The following is an 18750-nucleotide window of genomic DNA, read 5'->3' as shown; positions in this document are numbered from 1 at the left end:
GCAAACTACGGTACTTTCTTGGAGTTGAAGTCGACAGTTCCTCTGAAGAAATGACTCTCACTCAACATAAGTATACCATTGATGTTCTCAATAAAGCGGGTATGAAAGACTGCAAGCCCTTGAGCACTCCTAGCGTTCTTCATCAAAGGCTTAGCTCTCAAGACGGAGATCCATTTGATAATCCCACACAGTACCGTAGCATAGTGGGTATGTTACAATACCTCACTTTTACTCGCCCTGATATAGTCTACTCGGTGAATCAAGTTTCTCAGTTTATGCATGCCCCATGTGAAGGGCATATGGAAGCAGTTAAACAGATACTACGATATCTGAAGGGAACGGTTGGGGATGGTCTCATATATAAGCGAAAGACAAATGGGCAAAGTGCACATGAGATCACTATTTATTCTGATGCGGACTGGGCGGGAGATCCAGATGAACGCAGATCAATATCCGGCTATTGTGTATTTGTTGGGATGAATTTGGTTTCTTGGAGTAGTAAGAAACAAAAGGCTGTTGCCAGATCCAGTACAGAGGCTGAATACAGGTCAATGGCAGCCGCCACTGCTGAGGCTACTTGGGTTAGACATCTACTGACAGAAGTCGGAGAATCGATATCTCGATCACTTCTTTTGTGTGACAACCAGAGTGCCATTAGTATGTCTTTTAATTCAATCCATCACAGTCGTGCCAAACATATTGAAATAGACCAGCATTTTGTGAGACAAAAGGTAGAAGAGAAAGAGATTGAGCCTGAATTTGTTCGAACTACAGATCAAGTGGCGGATATATTTACAAAAGGATTGACAAAAGACAGATTTTGGACGTTAAAAGGCAAGTTGTTCATGATTCAAGATCGTGCACAACTTGAGGGAGGGTGAAAAGAAGTGTTTTCTCTGGTTACGGGTCATGGATCTGAAGATCCAGACCCGTGACATCCACTTCTTCATTAATGGCATTATGTAATATTGATTATTGTAATAAGGGTATTCTAGTACCCTAATTTTGTTTGTAATCACATGTTAATATAAAGGAATACACAGCAGCCGACCCTAACATTGCAGGGTATTGGTTTTTCCCAAACCTCTCTCTCCCTTTCTCTATCTCTCTCTGTTTCGTAGCTCTCTCACGTGGAACGATCTGCAGGTTGCAAATCTAACATACCCGTACCCACACCCATGTGACATAGGCCCCCATCTTGTGGCTGTTACTCTATAAATAGGAGATGCTTTCAAATTCACCCATTCTTGTATGCTCTTTCAAGCATATTTTATGAAAATAATATTTATATGTTTTATGTGTTTGTGTTCTCTTCTGCTTTCCCATTAGTGGCTTGTGTTTTTTGAATCTTTGCCACTAAGTAACTTGTGTATTGTCCCTTGGTGGACTAGTGCTTGTGCACATTTGTTTGAATCTTGCAAGTCCTTGGTGGCCTTCTTTTTGTATCTCTCTTTGTTTCATTACAGATGGGTGCTATAAAAAGTATAAGATTATGTTGAAAATTCTTGGAACTGACATGGTTGAATTCCTTTTAGTGAGTGCATTAAATGGAAGAAGTTTGCCCTTCTTTCTTTTACACACATGAAATCATGTTTTTTTTCCTTCTGCTTTCTCTTTTTTTCACTGACACAAGTACAATTTCTCAGGAAATATGTGTACACTATTTCTCAGGCATAATTTCATGTGGACACTATTTCTCAGTACAATTGCATATGTAAAGGAAATATGTGGACACTTTCATACAATTGTGATCAATGTACAATTGCATATACAAATATGTGGACACTATTTCTCAGGCATAATCTGATGCATAATTATTAGTACATGTAAACATATGTGGCCATCATAGTTTTGTTCGTACATAATGTTTATTCATTTATTATCTTGGTGCAGGCTTACCCACAAGAGAAGGTTGGCGTGTTTGTTCAGCAGGGTAAAGGTGGTCCTCTTTCTGTTATTGAATATAGTGAAATGGATCAATCAAAGGCATGTGACATCAATCAGAGCACGGGGCGTCTTCGGTTTTGTTGGAGTAATGTATGTTCTTCAACTGGTTTTTTGTTGTTCCAATCATTGCTCTTTTTAGTTTGGTGTGTATGAGTATTCAAGTTTCTTCGAGTTCTATTTTCTAGGGAACCTGTCAGAACATGTTTTTGTGGTTTAGAATGCTTGAGAATCTCTCAAAATTGGAAGCCATACCTGCGATGACCTTTCTGAGGGATTATTATTTGCAAGCTGGAATTGCGTTTTATAATCTTTTACAAGATCACTCACTATACCATGTTCTGGTGATATTAGCTAATGATTCTTGTAACAAACTACATTAATATCTATACTCTAATAAATTTGCAATGACAACTTAGAGAAGTCATGCTTTTTCAATTATCTACCTGGTTATTCCTTCTTTATGTTCTAGCTCCTTAAACAACTGTATCAGATCAACATTTTGGAGAAATGAATTTAGCAACTAACAATGTCAAGTTATGTTTCCTTATGTAACATGAAGTATGTGGCCAAGCTATGGTTTAGACGTTTAATACCTAATCTACCAAGTTACCCATTATTATTGGCAGTAACTATTAATTTATTTTTCATGGCAACTTATGTGGTGTGAGAGCTTTCTTTCTATATATGATCACAGCCCAACATTTTTTACTGAAATCTTATGTTAATGTTTCATTTCATAAAGCATTTTTATTACTATCTTTTTGCTTTTAAATTTATTTCCTTGTCTTCGACTTATTCAAACTGAAAAATTAGTATGCTCCTATTGTCTCTGGTCTTCAGATTTTTATCTGGTGAATTCGTTGAGTTTATAATATAGTTAATAGTGACTTCGTATTTGTCAATAATTGTTGAACCGGTAATGATTTGGAGATGCATTTCACTTAGACTATCTTTGTTCCTGATTTGGATATACATTTCACTTAGTTTATCTTCATTCCTCTCCTATTTGTGTTTATCAGGTATGCTTACATATGTTCACTTTGGATTTCCTGAATCAAGTAGCAAATGGTCTTGAAAAAGATGGCATGTGAGTATCTTATTTTTATCATTTTTCCTCCTACAGTTCTTGCACTTTATAGATACTTTTCAGTTAATAAGTAATTTTGGGGTTTACAAACTGATGATTCTTACTTGCAGATCAAAATCACAATAGTTTGTGCTTGTAATGCCTATTCTTTCTTGAATTACACGTGTCTCATGTTACTATGTAATTCATCAAATATTCATAGTGATGCTTGCTTCATATGTACTTTTGCAACTGCATTTGGACCTATGTTTTTTTTTCTTCATATGGATAAATGCATGACATATCTGTTTCCTTAATGCCAGTTTTAAGTAATTAAGACAAAATAACAGCTAGGTAAGGGAATGATTTTGTAAATCAGTTTCTCAGATTCCCTACCCAAAAAATGATGGGTGCATTTATTTAAAGAAAGTTGTTTGTTTTGGCAACCTCATGAATCATGAGAAATTTCATCCATCTTATCTTGAGATAGAGTGTGGGCCCACCAAGGTACATAAAGAACATAATAAAAAGAAAAAAATAAGAATGAAAAATAAATAAAATACAAACATATTAAAAAAGATGAATATGTGTAAAATAGAAGAAAAGACTAAAATACCCCTATGGTTAATACAAAAGGGAAAATATATATTTGTATATACATAAGTAGATAGATACATGTACATATATATGTATATGAATCTCTCTTTATATATATAAAATATATATGTAGGATTACAAGTTATGAAATACAATTTAACACCCCCCGTCAAACTTAAGGCATAATGACCGACAATTTGCCCAGAAGAAAGTTGAATCGATGAGAGCACAACGCCTTGGTGAAGAAATCTGCCAGCTAATATTCTTAAGTTACATATGGAAGATCTATGACTCCTTTCAAATATGCTTCTCAAACATAGTGGCAGTCCATCTCGATATGTTTTGTGCGCTCATGAAAAGTGTGGTTTTTGGCAATATAAATTGCACTCTTGTTATCACAACCTAGCTTGGTGGGCCCTTCTACATTAATCCCCATATCTTCTAACAACTGATGGATCCATACAATCTCCATGGTAGTAGTTGCTATGGCTCGGTATTCTGCTTTGATAGAGGATAACGACACCTTTTGTTGCTTTTTACATCTCCATGAAATTAGTGAGTCTCCTAAAAACACACAAAAGCCAGTGGTGGAGTCACGGTTATTTGGGTCACCTCTCCAGTCAGAGTCAGTATACGATATTAATTTTAATTCAGAGGATGAAGATAAGAACACTCCCTTATTTAATGATCCCTTTATGTATCTGATGATCTTCAGAATTGCACTCATATGAACGAATGTTTGTGCACGTTGAAATTGACTTGTAGTATGAACTGCATGTGAAATATCTGGTCTAGTAATACTCAAGTACATCAAGGATCTTACAAGCTGTTTGTAGGGAGTGGGATCCTTGAGAGGAATGCCATCATCAATTTTCATTTTGGTTCTTACCATAACAGGAGTTTCACAAACTTTATCATCTGTAATACCTAACCTGTCAAGAATCTCAGAAGCAAGTTTAGTTTGAGACAAAAAATAACCTCTATGTGAATATGCAACTTCAATTCCCAAAAAGTAGGTCAGAAATCCTAAGTCAAACATCTCAATTTTTATGCTCTTAATTCCTTTAGTATCACTTCTAGTTATTAGCATATCATCAATATATAAAAGTAATATAACTATTCCTACATTGGATTTTCTGAAAAACAGGGTTGTATCAGTGAAGCATGAGGAGAAACCATTTTTTAATATTACAGAGTTAAATCTGTCATACCAAGCTTTGGGAGCTTGTTTTAGACCACAAAGTGCCTTTTGGAGACGAAAACCTTTTCTTTTAGGAGTCTCCATTCCTAGAGGAGCATCCATATACACTTCTTCGTTTAGATCGCCATTTAAAAATGCGTTTTTAACATCCATTTGAAAGATGTTCCATTTTTTAATTGAAGCGACGATAATGAGGCATCTGATAGTAACCATTCGTGCAACAGGAGCAAATGTTTCTTCATAGTCAATTCCGTATTCTTGACTATATCCTTTGGCTACTAGACGAGCTTTATATCTTTCAAGAGATCCATCGCTTTTGGTTTTGACCTTAAACACCCATCTACACCCTATGATTTTCTTACCCTTAGGAAGATCTTGAAATTTCCAAGTCTTAGCTTTTTTGAGAGCTCTAAGTTCATCATCTATAGCTTCTATCCATTCAATACTTTTTTTGGCTTCAAAGTTTTCGGGTTCTACGTATGAGTGAATGACACTAAGACAAGCTCTATGTTTAGGTGTAAATGAATCATAAGAGATGAACCTAGAAGGGACTTTCCTATTTCTCTCGGTTCTTCGTAGATTTTCTCCATTTGAAGGGGTAGTTCTACTAGATTCATTATATTTTTCTATTGCACTTCTAAAACTATTTTTGTCTCTACGAGTATACGTGATAGGATCTCTAGATGTTCCTTCATCAATATGGTGGGTGAGATAAGAAGTTGTTTTCCTCCACTTCATTATCACTAGAGTCATTATGAGTAGATTCATCAAAACTAGCATCATCATTTCTAGATAATAACTCAAATAAAAAAGAATAATTCATATTTTCTTCGTGAGGTTCACAACTTTCAAAACCACTAACATTTTCCAGAAAACTCACATTTCTGGATACATATAATTTGTCGTCTTTAATATCGTAACATCAAAACCCCTTTTGAGTTTCGGAGTAACCAGGAAAGGCATATGTGATAGCTTTCGGTGAAAGCTTATCATTTTTGTCCATAAGAACAAAACATTTGCATCAGAAAATTCTTAACCTACTATAGTCAGGTTCTTTTGTATACAATATTTCAAAAGGCAAAATTTTGTTTAAATTTTTGAATGAAAGCCGATTTATAAGATAGACAGATGTAAGAGCCGCTTCGGCCCAAAATTTTTTTGGAATGTTTTGCGAGATAAGTAGGGTTTGAATGGTTTCAATAATATGTCTATTTTTTCTTTCGGTTAATCTATTTTGTTGAGGCATTTTCAGACAAGATTTTTGATGGAAAATACCATAACTTTCAAGATATCTTTTGAATTAATTTGAAAGGTATTCTTTTCCAGAGTCAGTTTTAAAAATTTTCAACTCTCCATTAAATTGGTTTTTGATCATCATATGATAAGTTTTGAATGTCGTAAGAACCTCATGTTTGTGCTTAAGAAAATATATCCAACAATATCTAGTGTAATCGTCAATAAAAATCACATAATATGAAAACCCCCTTTTTAATAAAACAGGTGCCGGTCCCCATACATCCGAATGAACAATTTCAAAAGGTCTTGTTGTAAACATAGATCTTTGAATAAAAAGTAAACTTTTCATCTTTCCAAGAGTACAATCATTACAAGTAAAATCACTTTTACAAAGATGTTTAACAAAGGGTAAATAAGAAATCTTAACAATATTGGGATGTCTAAGCTTTTTGTGCCATACATTAATATCTTTTTATTGGACAACATTACAAAAAAGATTTTTTGGGATTTGGAGGAAGTCGACATAATATAGATCTCCCCTCCTAGAGCCTTTCCCAATCACCCCCCTGAACCTGCGATCCTGTATCCAACATTTATCAGATGAGAATTTTATATCACATCCATGGTCCGAGAGTTGAGAGACTAAAAGCAAATTTAAGTTTAATTTTGGTATAAATCTAATTTTTGGGATAAAAAATCCTTGTTTTTCAAAGTTTTCAATTTCTTTGATTTCAAGAGAAGTTCCATCCGCGGTTGAAACAAAGGATGGAGAGTTTTTTTTTTAATATTCGAAAAAAGAACAAATACTTGGACACATATGAAAAGAGACACCCGAATCTAAAAGCCAAAAAGTCTTACCGGGAGGAGAAGTTGACATGGCGGCTCCGGAAATTGCCCCTTTGAGAAGAGGTTGAAGTGCTTCCACAATTTGATGCAAAGAGAGACCTCCATTGGAAGAAGATAAACATTCTTCCTTTTGAGGTTGGGATGTGGTAGCCATAGCTAGCAATTTCTTCCACTTTGGTCACACCGGTTTGATGTGTTCCGGTTCTTTACAAAAGTGACACAATTTTTCTAGAACACTTGGGTTATTTTTGCTTATACCCATACGGGTCTCTTCTTCACTTAATTTTGTAATTACGTCTTCAAGAGAAGGGGAAGTAAAGGAGGATAGGAGAGAAGATCATATTTGTTCAAATTCGGATCTAAGCCTATTTAGAAAGTTAAAAAAACGATCCTCCAATTGTTTATGCCTAAGCTCAATGACTTCTCTACTCCATTTGGGATCAAGCATGGCAAACTCATCATAAATAGAGAACAACTCTGCAAAATACTCTCTAATAGTCATTTCGCTTTGTTGTAGGGTCAAGGCCCTTTTTTGAAGATAGTACTTGTGAGACAAGTCCCTTGATGTGTACATTTTTTCAAGATATTGCCATGCTTGAGAAGCTTTTTTGAGTTTGATAATGTTGGCATTAATTCTTGCCTCAACGGATGAGAAGATCCATGATAGGATTTTGAAATTTCTCATCTCACATTCTTCATGTTTCTTACTGTAGTCTTCACGAACCTTGATTCTTTCTTCTCCTTTAAGAATCTTTATTTCTTTTTTTTTTCACTAAGGTAATTTTTTGTTTCAGTTCCGGTATAGATCCTTGGACATATCTCCACAAAGCCCTTTACCCTTGATGTGGGCTTCCATATTGCCAGCCCAAACATGATAATTTGAATCAATGAGTTTGAACCCAAGAGAGAATTGAGTCTTTTTTCCCCATTTGTAAAGAAAATAGAGTGAGACAATTCTTACCACCAATGGGTCTTTAGAGCGTACTTGATGTGGTATGATTTTTACGATATATATTGTAAGAAGTCTCCAAGCCAAAATTCAAGAGAAAGGTAGGTGCACGACTTTCAAGGCACACAACGAAAATGAAATAGCACACGATCATCTTCAATAATAACCTTGCTTTGATACCATGCGAAAGTGTCTTCAAAAGAGACACTATGATCAAGACACTTAGTTCTTGATGAATGAAGTGTTCACGAAGGCACAATAAGAACACTTAGAACACTTTTGCACAAAGGCACCACCCACAGTGGCTCACAAATGCACATGGCATAAAAGAATATGAAAAACTTTATTGAACAATTAATGGCTTTGACTCAAAGCCCTATCTAATACAAGAGGAGAAGCCCATATTTATAGGGCATTAAAAGAGCCTTGGAGGGGCTCCACATCTAGTTGTTGGAGCCCCTCCAGCGGTCACAAATGTGACCGTTGGAGGGGCCCAACGACTAGAGTGTGGGCCCCCCAAGGTACATAAAGAACATAATAAAAAGAAAAAAATAAGAATGAAAAATAAATAAAATACAAACATATTAAAAAAGATGAATATGTGTAAAATAGAAGAAAAGACTAAAATACCCCTACGGTTAATACAAAAGGGAAAATATATATTTGTATATATATATATAAGTAGATAGATACATGTACATATATATGAAATATATATGTATATGTATCTCTCTTTATATATATAAAATATATATGTAGGATTACAAGTTATGAAATACAATTTAACACCTCTTACTAAGACAACCTGGATTATAAGAAAATTATGGGGGCTGATTGAAACATGTTTCTAGAATTAGGCCATGACACTTATTTTAACCTGGAGGATTAGCATGCAAAGATTTTGTTGGGCTTAAATCTAGCATAGAAAGATGTGTTTCTAGATTAATAAAAATATGTATCATTTTTACTAGGTCTGAGATTATGAACACAGCAAATGCACTCAAAGACCTTAAGGTGGAAGGAGAAAGGGTATGGTTGGGCTTAAATCTAGAGAACCTCATATGACATCCTATTAATTAGATAGGCAGTGGTAAGAGGAGCATTAGACCAAACAGCTAGATAAGAGGAGCTTTTAACCCTGAAAATTTGGAGAATATGTCCAAACTCAGAGTTTGACTTCCATTCAATGACAAATTTTCCATCGAGAAAGAGGTTTGATGGGGAGACCTAGGATGTAGAAGATCATAGCACTCTTTTTTTTTTTTTTTTGAGAAATATTTGTAGATTTTTCTCCAAGTGATTGAAGATCACTGAACAGTTGGAAATAATTATGTTTTTAAGAAAAAATCAGGCTAGTGTTTTCATGTCTGTCCTAATATGTATTTTTCACCTTAATTCCACAGCAAACTGGTCGTAAAGATGGTTAACTGAGCTTGCCAAACTAGATTGAATTCCAGGCATGTTTATGAATATTAACACTATCTATAGCTACAATTCTTTCATTAACTCTACATTATTCAAAATCAGCATTGTATCTGCGGTTGAAATCTATCAAACATGTTAGTAACTGTCTGTTACTCAGTTTGCCTTTTGGATTTCCACTGTCTAGGAAATGTACTTGAATCTTGTAATGGATCCATATTCTATCTTTAATACTTGAATCTTGTCATGGATTCTTATTCTATCTTTAAGCATATTTAACCTTAAAAGCAAATGCTTATACTTAACATGGCAATTGAAACTGCAGCTACCACCTGGCTGAGAAGAAAATTTCCTCAATACATGGGAATACTACTGGGTTGAAGTTAGAACAATTCATATTTGATGCATTTCTATATGCCCCATCGACCGCCCTCTTTGAGGTATGTTTTTTATTCATTCCACAGAATTGGAAGATCAAACAGGAACATGTATCATACTTAGATTTAATTAATTCTATGCACATTTCAGTTCAAATTCTGAGTTTGTTATGCAGGCTCTGCGAGAAGAAGAATTTGCACCAGTGAAAAATGCTAACGGTTCAAGCTTTGACACCCCTGATAGTGCTCGACTACTTGTGCTTCGCCTCCACACCCGTTGGGTCATTGCAGCTGGTGGCTTTCTCACACACTCAGTTCCACTTTATGCAACAGGTGAAGCGGCCATGCTTACTAATCCAGGCGAATATTTTGTTTGATCTCATATTCCGAATATTAACATATTTGTTTTGGTTGGTGTTGAATACTTTGTGGGAGGCAGGGGTGGAAGTCTCACCTCTTTTATCTTATGCTGGAGAAAATCTAGAATCTGTATGTCGTGGAAGAACATTTCATGCACCATGCGAAATCACCATTTAGTTGGAAATTACGATTTTCTTGTCCTACGAGACGTCTGATTCAGTATGTCTTTGTCTATGATCCGGCATAATGTATCCCTATTCAGGTATGCCAGTGATTTCGATCAAGTTTTCATCCCTGATGCCTGACCGGTGGAATCTATATACTTATTCTAGTTTCAGTCTTTACTTTCGGTTTTTCTGCTACACCACCGCTCTTATTTTATCTTTTTCCTCTCTCCTTCCATCCTTATGTACAGATACATATTCATGTGGCATCAGGAGCTCTGAGGAGCAAATTGCTGATTTAATGGAGGATTTGCCAACCAAATCTCTTTCCATACAACACTTCCAAACTGAGGTATGGGAATTTAATGGTAATAGGATGTTGCTGCCATGTTGCCAAATGGATCTTTCAACCGCTCATTGTGCAAGGGTTTCTTTTTTTGTGTTCTTTGAGGTGTGTGTATTCTTGCTTGGCCTTCTTTATTTTGCCAGAGAATCTGTAAATTCTTTGGTCACGGTTGTTCTGGTAGATATACAGTGTGTGTGATCCAACAGTTTTCATTGTAACAGCATGTACTAGGGTTGAGAAAACAATATAATATGATGAGTGAATCAAAAGAATTAGAGGTGTCTCGATGGTTTTAACATGTATAATCGTGAGCGATCTTCAGTCTGGACGGTTCTTAAAGTGCAGTGATATGGAAGGAATAGTGAAGATGACATGCATTGCAATGAGGATGCTCGATTGTGTGGTCCTTAAACTGTTTAATTAGTACTTTATCCTTCCCTAGGAGCACATACGGTGATGGCGTAAACAAACTGAACTGCTTGAGCTTAGCTCGAGCATATGACGAGCCTGAGCACGATATAAGCTTGTTTACATTAAAAAGAAGAAAAAAAAACACATTGTTTCAAAGCTGAAAGTAATAGGATTTGAGCTCAGACTTATTGAGCCAAGCTTGAGCTGTTCCATTTATTAAGAGCTAATATATCCCTCATCAAGCTCTAGAATGGTGCTTCTTTTCATGTGTACTTTGAGGCCTAAATATCCAGGCAATCATTTGGAACATAGGGATGTAAATGGTTTGGATGTGCCGATACTAATAGGATGTCAGCTAAATGGATTTGAATTATGGTGAAAAGCTCACACCAGAACCGTTTCTTTACATAACAGATTCAGATATTTTTCGGATTTGGTAGCAAAAAATTTAAATCATATCTGCATCTGATTATAATGGGATATGGTTTTGGCTTACCAAATGCAAATAAACAGAATCCAGTTGTCAGATAAGCTGATAAAGTCTGATTCATTGACATCCCTGGGAACTTCAAGACTCCTTGATGTCATGCATTCTTGAACCTTAAGCGCTAGGGCATGTACAATCTCATCATATTTTTTTGTTAGGAAGAAACTCCACTTTGATTTGGGCATCTTGTTATGGGCCAAGAGGTGCCATGTTGTCCATGGCTTTGCTTTGGTGTTCGTGCTGTTATTACCCTCTCCTGCTCACCATAACTACTTTCCCACTCACTTTGGTCTTGCGACAAGGGACAATTTGAGTATTGAGCTCACAACATCCTTAAACTTGAATGTCTTAACCCCCCCCCCCCCCCCCCCCCAATAGGTGTGTGAAGCTCTTTGTGGGTTAAATGAGGCCCTTCAATGCCTTGAAATATAAAGTCTGGAGATTTTTAGGGCTGGGCACAGGATTTTTGAAACTCATATTTGAGTTCTTCAACAGGCCCCAAATCCAAATGTTTTAGCTGAGCAAGAGCTGTTCAGACGTTAAATACAAAACTTTAAGGTCTGGGTTCCTGGATTCAAATCAGTGGTCTCAAAAGTAACAAAAGGAAAGTAACATACTCTTAATATTTTCATTAGTCTCTGTCGTCCTTGTCCTTTCACGTTCACTTTTATTTTTTTTCCTTTTTCTTCAAACTGGAGCCAGCATACATACCAGGTGCCACCAAAGCTCAGAAACCCTGTTTTTCAGTACTTATACCTGTCAATACCATAGTTGCATTAGTACTCAATACACCCTAGCGTATAACGCATCAATCATACCAATACCAGATACCAGTACAAAACTCATCACTGGAACTATAAACAAAAATATCAAATGTTTAAGAAACTCATTTCAATTACTTGAGAAACATTTACATCTTACAAACATGTTTTTATCACATTATAAATGAGTATAAGTTGGTATTTATTAGCATTTTTTCATACAAACAACAATTTCATTTTAAAAATGACACTTTTTATTAAGAGTTTTAAATATTATAATTGGTGAAAATTTATCATACAATAATGATTGATTTACATATTATGTTTAACCATTTTAATGTGTATCTTTATAAAAAATATATGCTTTGAATCAACTTTTGAGAAACTTGTACCAATTCTTTGATATTTTTCACAACCGTTTTAAAACGCGTTCCAAATAAAAACGTATCTGACACTTTTTAAGCCATCACATATTCACACCAATACCGTGTACCTTTACTCATTTCAAACATCAAGTTCACATGCGAAAAATTCAACTGAGCATTTTTGAAGTTGCCTACATCTCCAGCCCCCTTTTGGTGGCATTTTTCGGAAAATTGATTTTATATTAGTCCATTTTTTATAGTTGATTTATTCTTCTAGAAAATTGGAGAATTGGTTTTGTACAAACTTATCTCCTATACCAGCATTTAACCATGAGAAGATTTAAATCAGAGTTTTAGTGCCCAAAATGATATTATGGCTGAGCCTCTGAATTGGTCAGTTATGACAATTCTGAACCCAATCAGATCCAACAGCACCTGCTTTGGGCTCCTAAGCAAATCCAGTGTGGTGATAAAACACTAACCTTAAGCAGACGACAGGACTCTCTCTCTCTCTCTCTCTCTCTCTCTCATAGCCATACTCGATTCAATGGCCATTCCACCTTTGATTATAAGGTAATACTCCAATATCAGCTGTGAAACCGCTTCTCTAGCATTATACATTTCATAAACAGGGTTACCATTATAAAGATGAAAAATCATTTTAAACAGGTTCATGCATGAATACACACACATAAATAAGAAAAATAAACTCCCAAGGGAAGCTCATATCCATGCACATGCACACATTGGACTCATATGCGCACATAGTGCAGATGTGAAGGAAGACAAACAAATATAGGCTAAATATCCTTTCCACAGGGCATGACAGATCACGATCGATTGAAAATTGATACTTCTTTATCAATATCATTAGAACAAAAACATAGAAGCAACAGATTCAGAAAATTCTCACAAGGAATTATTCCACAGAGTTCAGTGTCATCCAAGAATGAAACATGAAAGAAGAATATCTGGATACGAGAGAAAGCAGTTAGTGCTGCAGTTGAGGCAGCATTTCCATGACATCCCAGTGGTGCAGCATTGCTCAAAGAGTAATAAATGCATTTTACAGGCATAAAGTGAAATTATATGGATAATAGCAAACTTCAGCTGTAACGACTCCAAACTCACTCTTAAAAATTTGCAAAACTTTTTTTTAAACGAATCCATGTTTTTAAATCACTGCGGAAAGACAACCCATGGATCTGGGGCACGTTACAGATTTTATATCTACCAAACTAATATCCATTACAAAACATAAATTTATTCAATCCATAAATTTAAATTAAATGTATTTAACTTAATAATTTAATTTAAAATTCAATAAGTTAAAAAACAGTCAACTCCTATATTTTTTAGAATCCTTGTCACCAAATTATAAATCATCATTATTTCTAGTAAGCCGGTCCCGCCATCTCATTGCTCAGCTAAGACTGAGCCTCAACACCTAAAAAAGGTTTTTAAAAACAGGGTAAGAACCAAAGTTTTCGTACAAGGCCCTCTCACAATTCAACAGTAAAGAAAAAAGCATACACCAAATGGATATGAGTTTAAGAAAGCCTTAAAGCACAATTTCAATTAAAACAGGCTTGCAATATACACCAATTAATTTCAGACAACTAAAAATCATATGTTACATAAACCAATGTTGATGCATGAATCAATACACCTTTCATGAGTGACTTTTTAATTTAATTATCATTCATTGCTTTTGATTGCATGTCCATACTTAATGCAACACATTTAAGTTTCATCTTGCACAAAACCCGCAGATGCTAAAAACAGGTTAAAATCACGAGGTTAAAGGCAATACCCAATTTGTATCTTAATCATACACTTGTATTTTAATGACTGGGTCCCACACATATTCCTCGACTAACGTTGAGAATCATCACCCTAAATAAAAAATATTATGGATTATCACTTAATCTCGAGATGATAAGGGTATCATCATCCTTCAACATCACTTTTCTTGGTATACCAATAATTGCAGTTGAGTCAGACAACATCACCCCCAGGCAAAATGGTGAAAGTTTTCTACAACCGTAGCTAAGGAACACGAACCACCTATAAGGTTATTGGGGCAAACAGTGCACATGAAAATCAGTATCCTCACGGTCCCCATTTCAAAAGGCAATCAAGGAAGAAAATTAATTACACTGTTTAGGTCTTTTATAGAGTTCTTAAATTATTAAGGGTTCTTCGTACAAGGACAACATGCATTGTTAGATTAGACTTTTAGCCCATCGGTTATAACAGTGTAATATATGTGCCATATGTAATATTAAATTATAAGCATCATAAACTAACATGTTAATGCATTTCATGATTTTTATAACTAATAGGGCACAACAAATAGCTTCAACAGGCTCACGAGTGGTTCAACCAAGGTCACCCCATAATCAGTGCCATTCAATTAGAACACAGTCACATGTTGACCTCTAGTTCACATTATTAGACAAACGTGTATTCACCTCATATGAAATAAATACCTATTCACGTTTCTGTCTAAACCCAGTTCATATCATGGTCAAAAGAAACCAGATTCTCAACCTTGTTAAAATTTGATTTTCACTCAAAATTCCAAAATTTTCATATTTAAGCATAGTTTTGAATAAAATCTCAAATTAAGAAAAACTTTTCTGACAACAGCACAACCTCATTAACTTTAAAATCCCAGATTTAACCTTAAAATTCATTATTTATTTAAAGCCTATTTCAGCTAAGTCAAAAATTGGTAATTCAGTGTTAAGGCCAATTCGAAAGCAGATTTAACTATTCTCTAAAAACTCAGATTTTGTTTAATAAAATCTCCATGTTCAATAAAAACTAGGATTGTTTTAATTAAATTTAGATTTAAATCATATTTAACAATAGCTCAAATTTAATTAGTTAAATCCAGGGCTCAGTCTGAGCTCTTTAGGCCCACCTAGTTAATGGAGCGGACCTGTCAGTCCCTATACATTTTGCACATTGTCCTGGCCCAGTTTAGTCGATTTTGAACTGCAAAATGCAGCCTTAGCCTGACCCGAAACGGACCGGGTACCTGAAAGCCTGTCGGACACCTGGCCAGATGGCTACCCCTACTTAGGTGCTTAGCTTACAGCATATATTTTTTAGGGTTTTCTCAAAATCATCTAATGACAAGTGTGGTTAGACTCTTATTTGAAGAACTTAAATTTCTTTTTGAAGAACTGAAGTGTGGTTAGACTCGGGTTCTGTTTTTTGTGTTATGGGGAGACTGCTAGCCTCTTAGTGTACTCTCCATGTTTTTATTATATTTTTAAATAAATTTGTTCTTATATTGACAAAAAATATCAAAACAATTAGAGCGCTTTTTGAAAGTTTGTGAGCAGATTTTTTTTTTGAATTTATAACCTGAAGAAACTGCACCCTGCACGAAGACCTGATCGTGCTGGCTCAGTCTGCCATACTTGCGGTTGTCATGCCGGTAGCGTAAAACTCTGAGGCTAGGACCCTTGCCCCCGGGGCCTATGCTACGCATTGGCTTGCATAGAGGGGCGGTGCCCATAAGAATCGAACCATGACTGCCCATCTAGCAGCTAAGGCCCATGAGAATCGAATCTTGTAAATTTCAAAGATTTTTTAATGAACCAAATTTGCAGAAAAACTTGTGTGAAAGTGTACCAGCTCTTTCCTTATATTATCGACAAAATTATTTCTAAGGTCATGGTCAATCGAATGAGACTTATTTTATAGGGGAATAATCTCCATGAATCGATGAGTTTTTCTGGATAGAAGATTAATTCAAGAAAGTATTTTGATTGTACATGAGATGGTGCATTCGTTAGAAGCTAGCCAAAAGAAGTCCCTCCTCCTTAAATCAGACTTAGTTAAAGCTAAGATAGAGTGGATTGAGATTTCCTTCATAGCTCCTTGCTATCTTTTGGCTTTAGTGAAAAATGGATTGAAAGAATTATGATCAATGGTGAACTGAGTGAGGTGTTTTGGAGTTCCCACTATCTCCCCCCATAGTCATTTGGAGCTAATTTGGCTTTTCTTTCTTAAGCTTGTTTTTTTTCGAAAGACAAGCTGGGATTAGGCAGATCCCTACCAGTTATACAATGATACCACTAAGATTTGAACTTGCAACGTTCCAACACAAGGTGATGTGCACTGGCTGCTCCTACCAGACAAGCGGAGTCCCCGTTCGTAATGTCCAAGGTTGAAAAATCCTTAGTTCAGTGACAGTGAAGTATAGACCAATGTTGTCAGTATCGGTATCGGTCCTGAATAGTTGGGCTGCCGATTCAGCTGTATCGGTTGATACCGATACTCAGCTGAATTCTTCTGTATCGGCCTAAAAATAATAAAAAATTATCACGTGACATGTGTTCAAACCATTAAAAAAAAAAACTATTAAAAAATATTTTTTAGTATTTTTTATATTTATTAAAAATTAGCTGAATCGGCCCTGCAAGGTAAGTATCGAAATTCTGCGCGATACAATGTGTATCTGCAGATACAGGCGCGATACTGATAACATTGGTATAGACAATTGGGTTACGTAGAGTGATATTTTAGCTCAGGGTGCTTCTTGGGCCAGGAGGGGAATTAATTAATGAAAGTATGCAGAGTCATCTTAATGGAAGCAAACTGGTCGGTGCCACATTTGGGTGAGAATTTTTGCATTGTTGGAAATTGTTGAGGGCCACATGTTTAGGACTGAAAAGATCAGGTGCAATATGATTGCACAAATATTTGTGCATTAAGCACCAGATCATCCTTCATCTTGGAGACAGGCCTGTCAGTTGTGGGAGGGCGATCAGGTGCTTAATGCACAAATATTTGTGCAATCATATTGCACCCGATCCCGACTCTGTCTAAGAAGGATCAGATGACTTTGCACAAGGTGACATGTCTGTTAACGAAAAACAATACTTTCAACTTTTTTTAGATAGGCAAGCTGGGTTAGCCCACCACTTATACAACCATACCATTGTGATTTGAACCTGCAACGTCTCAAACACAAGGTGGTGTGCACTTACTGCTCCTACCAAACAAGCGGAGCCCTGTTGGTAACTATCTTTCACCTTTGATCCAGAGGAATATTCCGCATCTTATGGAGCTGGTTTGTTTTGGCCGTGACCGTTCCCTGTTTATAATCTTATATGGTGTTCCCAGCATGTTCCTAGAGCTGCATTGTCGTTTGGGCTAGCTGTTAGTGATGAATTACTTACCTATTTTTTTTACTCGGAGAAACCTCCCCAAGTCGAGCCGCTCTGGTTCAGCCTGCCATACTTATGGTCTCTATCCATGTCGGCGTAAAACTCCGAGGGCTTACTCCTCGACCCCAGAGAGTTGCCAAGCTTCGGCTTACACAGAGAATGACACCCATGGGATTTGAACCTAAACTGCCGGTCAAATGGTCTAGGCCCATCCCACCAAACCAAACCCCTTTGGGTATTACTTACCCAAAATTGCATGCAACATCTTGGGTGAAACCTGGCTAGTCAATGTAGTTTGTGTAAGTGTGCAGTGAGGGTTCCAGTGCTCATCTATTCATTTATTGTGACGTGGTTAAAGTAGTCTAGAGAAACACAGTATTCTATTTTGGTAGATATGCTATATATTTTTTTTTGATATCTACACGAAGAAACCACATCCAGGATCAGAGACCTAACCTCGCTGGCTTTGCCTTTCGTACTTACCGACGTTGTCCTGGCAGCATAAAACTCGGTGGTCTACCCCTTGCTATACCTCATGAACCACTTTCAAATTCATTGAAATTAGGGGTGGCAATTTCTGACACGACCCGCCAACCCGACCCGCCAACCCGCCTCTTAGGTGGGTTCGGGTTGGGCTTAAGCCAACCCGTTTAATAAACGGGTCGACCCGCGTAACCCGTTTATTAAACAGGTCGGGTTCGGGTTGGGGGTATGCTAACCCGCCAACCCGGCTGACTCGTTTAATAAACGGGTTAGGCGGGTGGGTCAACCCGCCAACCCGACCCGCCAACCCGTCTGCCAACCCGCCAACCCGACCCGTCAACCCGACCCGCCAACCCGTCAACCCGACCCGCCAACCTGACTACCAGCCAACCCGATCCGTCAACCTGCCAACCCGACCCGCGAACCTGAAAACCCGTTTACCCGACCCAACCCATTTATTAAATGGGTTGGCGGGTCGTGTCGGGTTACCCGTTTATTAAACGGGTCGGGTTCGTGTTTGCCACAGCTGACCCGTTTAATAAA

At 36.6% G+C, this 18750-nt stretch overlaps 1 protein-coding gene across 1 annotated transcript in view; it reads left to right on the top strand.

The window, feature by feature from the left end:
- The window catches only part of LOC149822746 (UDP-N-acetylglucosamine diphosphorylase 1-like), a 70208-nt gene extending 59428 nt beyond the window's left edge, over positions 1 to 10780 (top strand). Inside the window, exons 11-16 of the mRNA XM_089981240.1 lie at positions 1894 to 2037; positions 2967 to 3034; positions 9590 to 9704; positions 9818 to 9974; positions 10081 to 10263; positions 10417 to 10780. Of these exons, the coding sequence (XP_089837366.1) occupies positions 1894 to 2037; positions 2967 to 3034; positions 9590 to 9704; positions 9818 to 9974; positions 10081 to 10178 (582 nt within the window). The 3' untranslated portion in view covers positions 10179 to 10263; positions 10417 to 10780. The remainder of the gene's footprint in view (positions 1 to 1893; positions 2038 to 2966; positions 3035 to 9589; positions 9705 to 9817; positions 9975 to 10080; positions 10264 to 10416) is intronic.
- The last annotated feature ends 7970 nt before the right edge of the window (positions 10781 to 18750 follow it).

This window comes from Nuphar pumila, chromosome 11, assembly GCF_984573655.1.
Source record: "Nuphar pumila chromosome 11, dmNupPumi1.hap1.1, whole genome shotgun sequence".
NCBI classification, from domain to species: Eukaryota; Viridiplantae; Streptophyta; class Magnoliopsida; order Nymphaeales; family Nymphaeaceae; genus Nuphar; species Nuphar pumila.
This window is presented reverse-complemented; position numbering and strand designations above follow the sequence as displayed.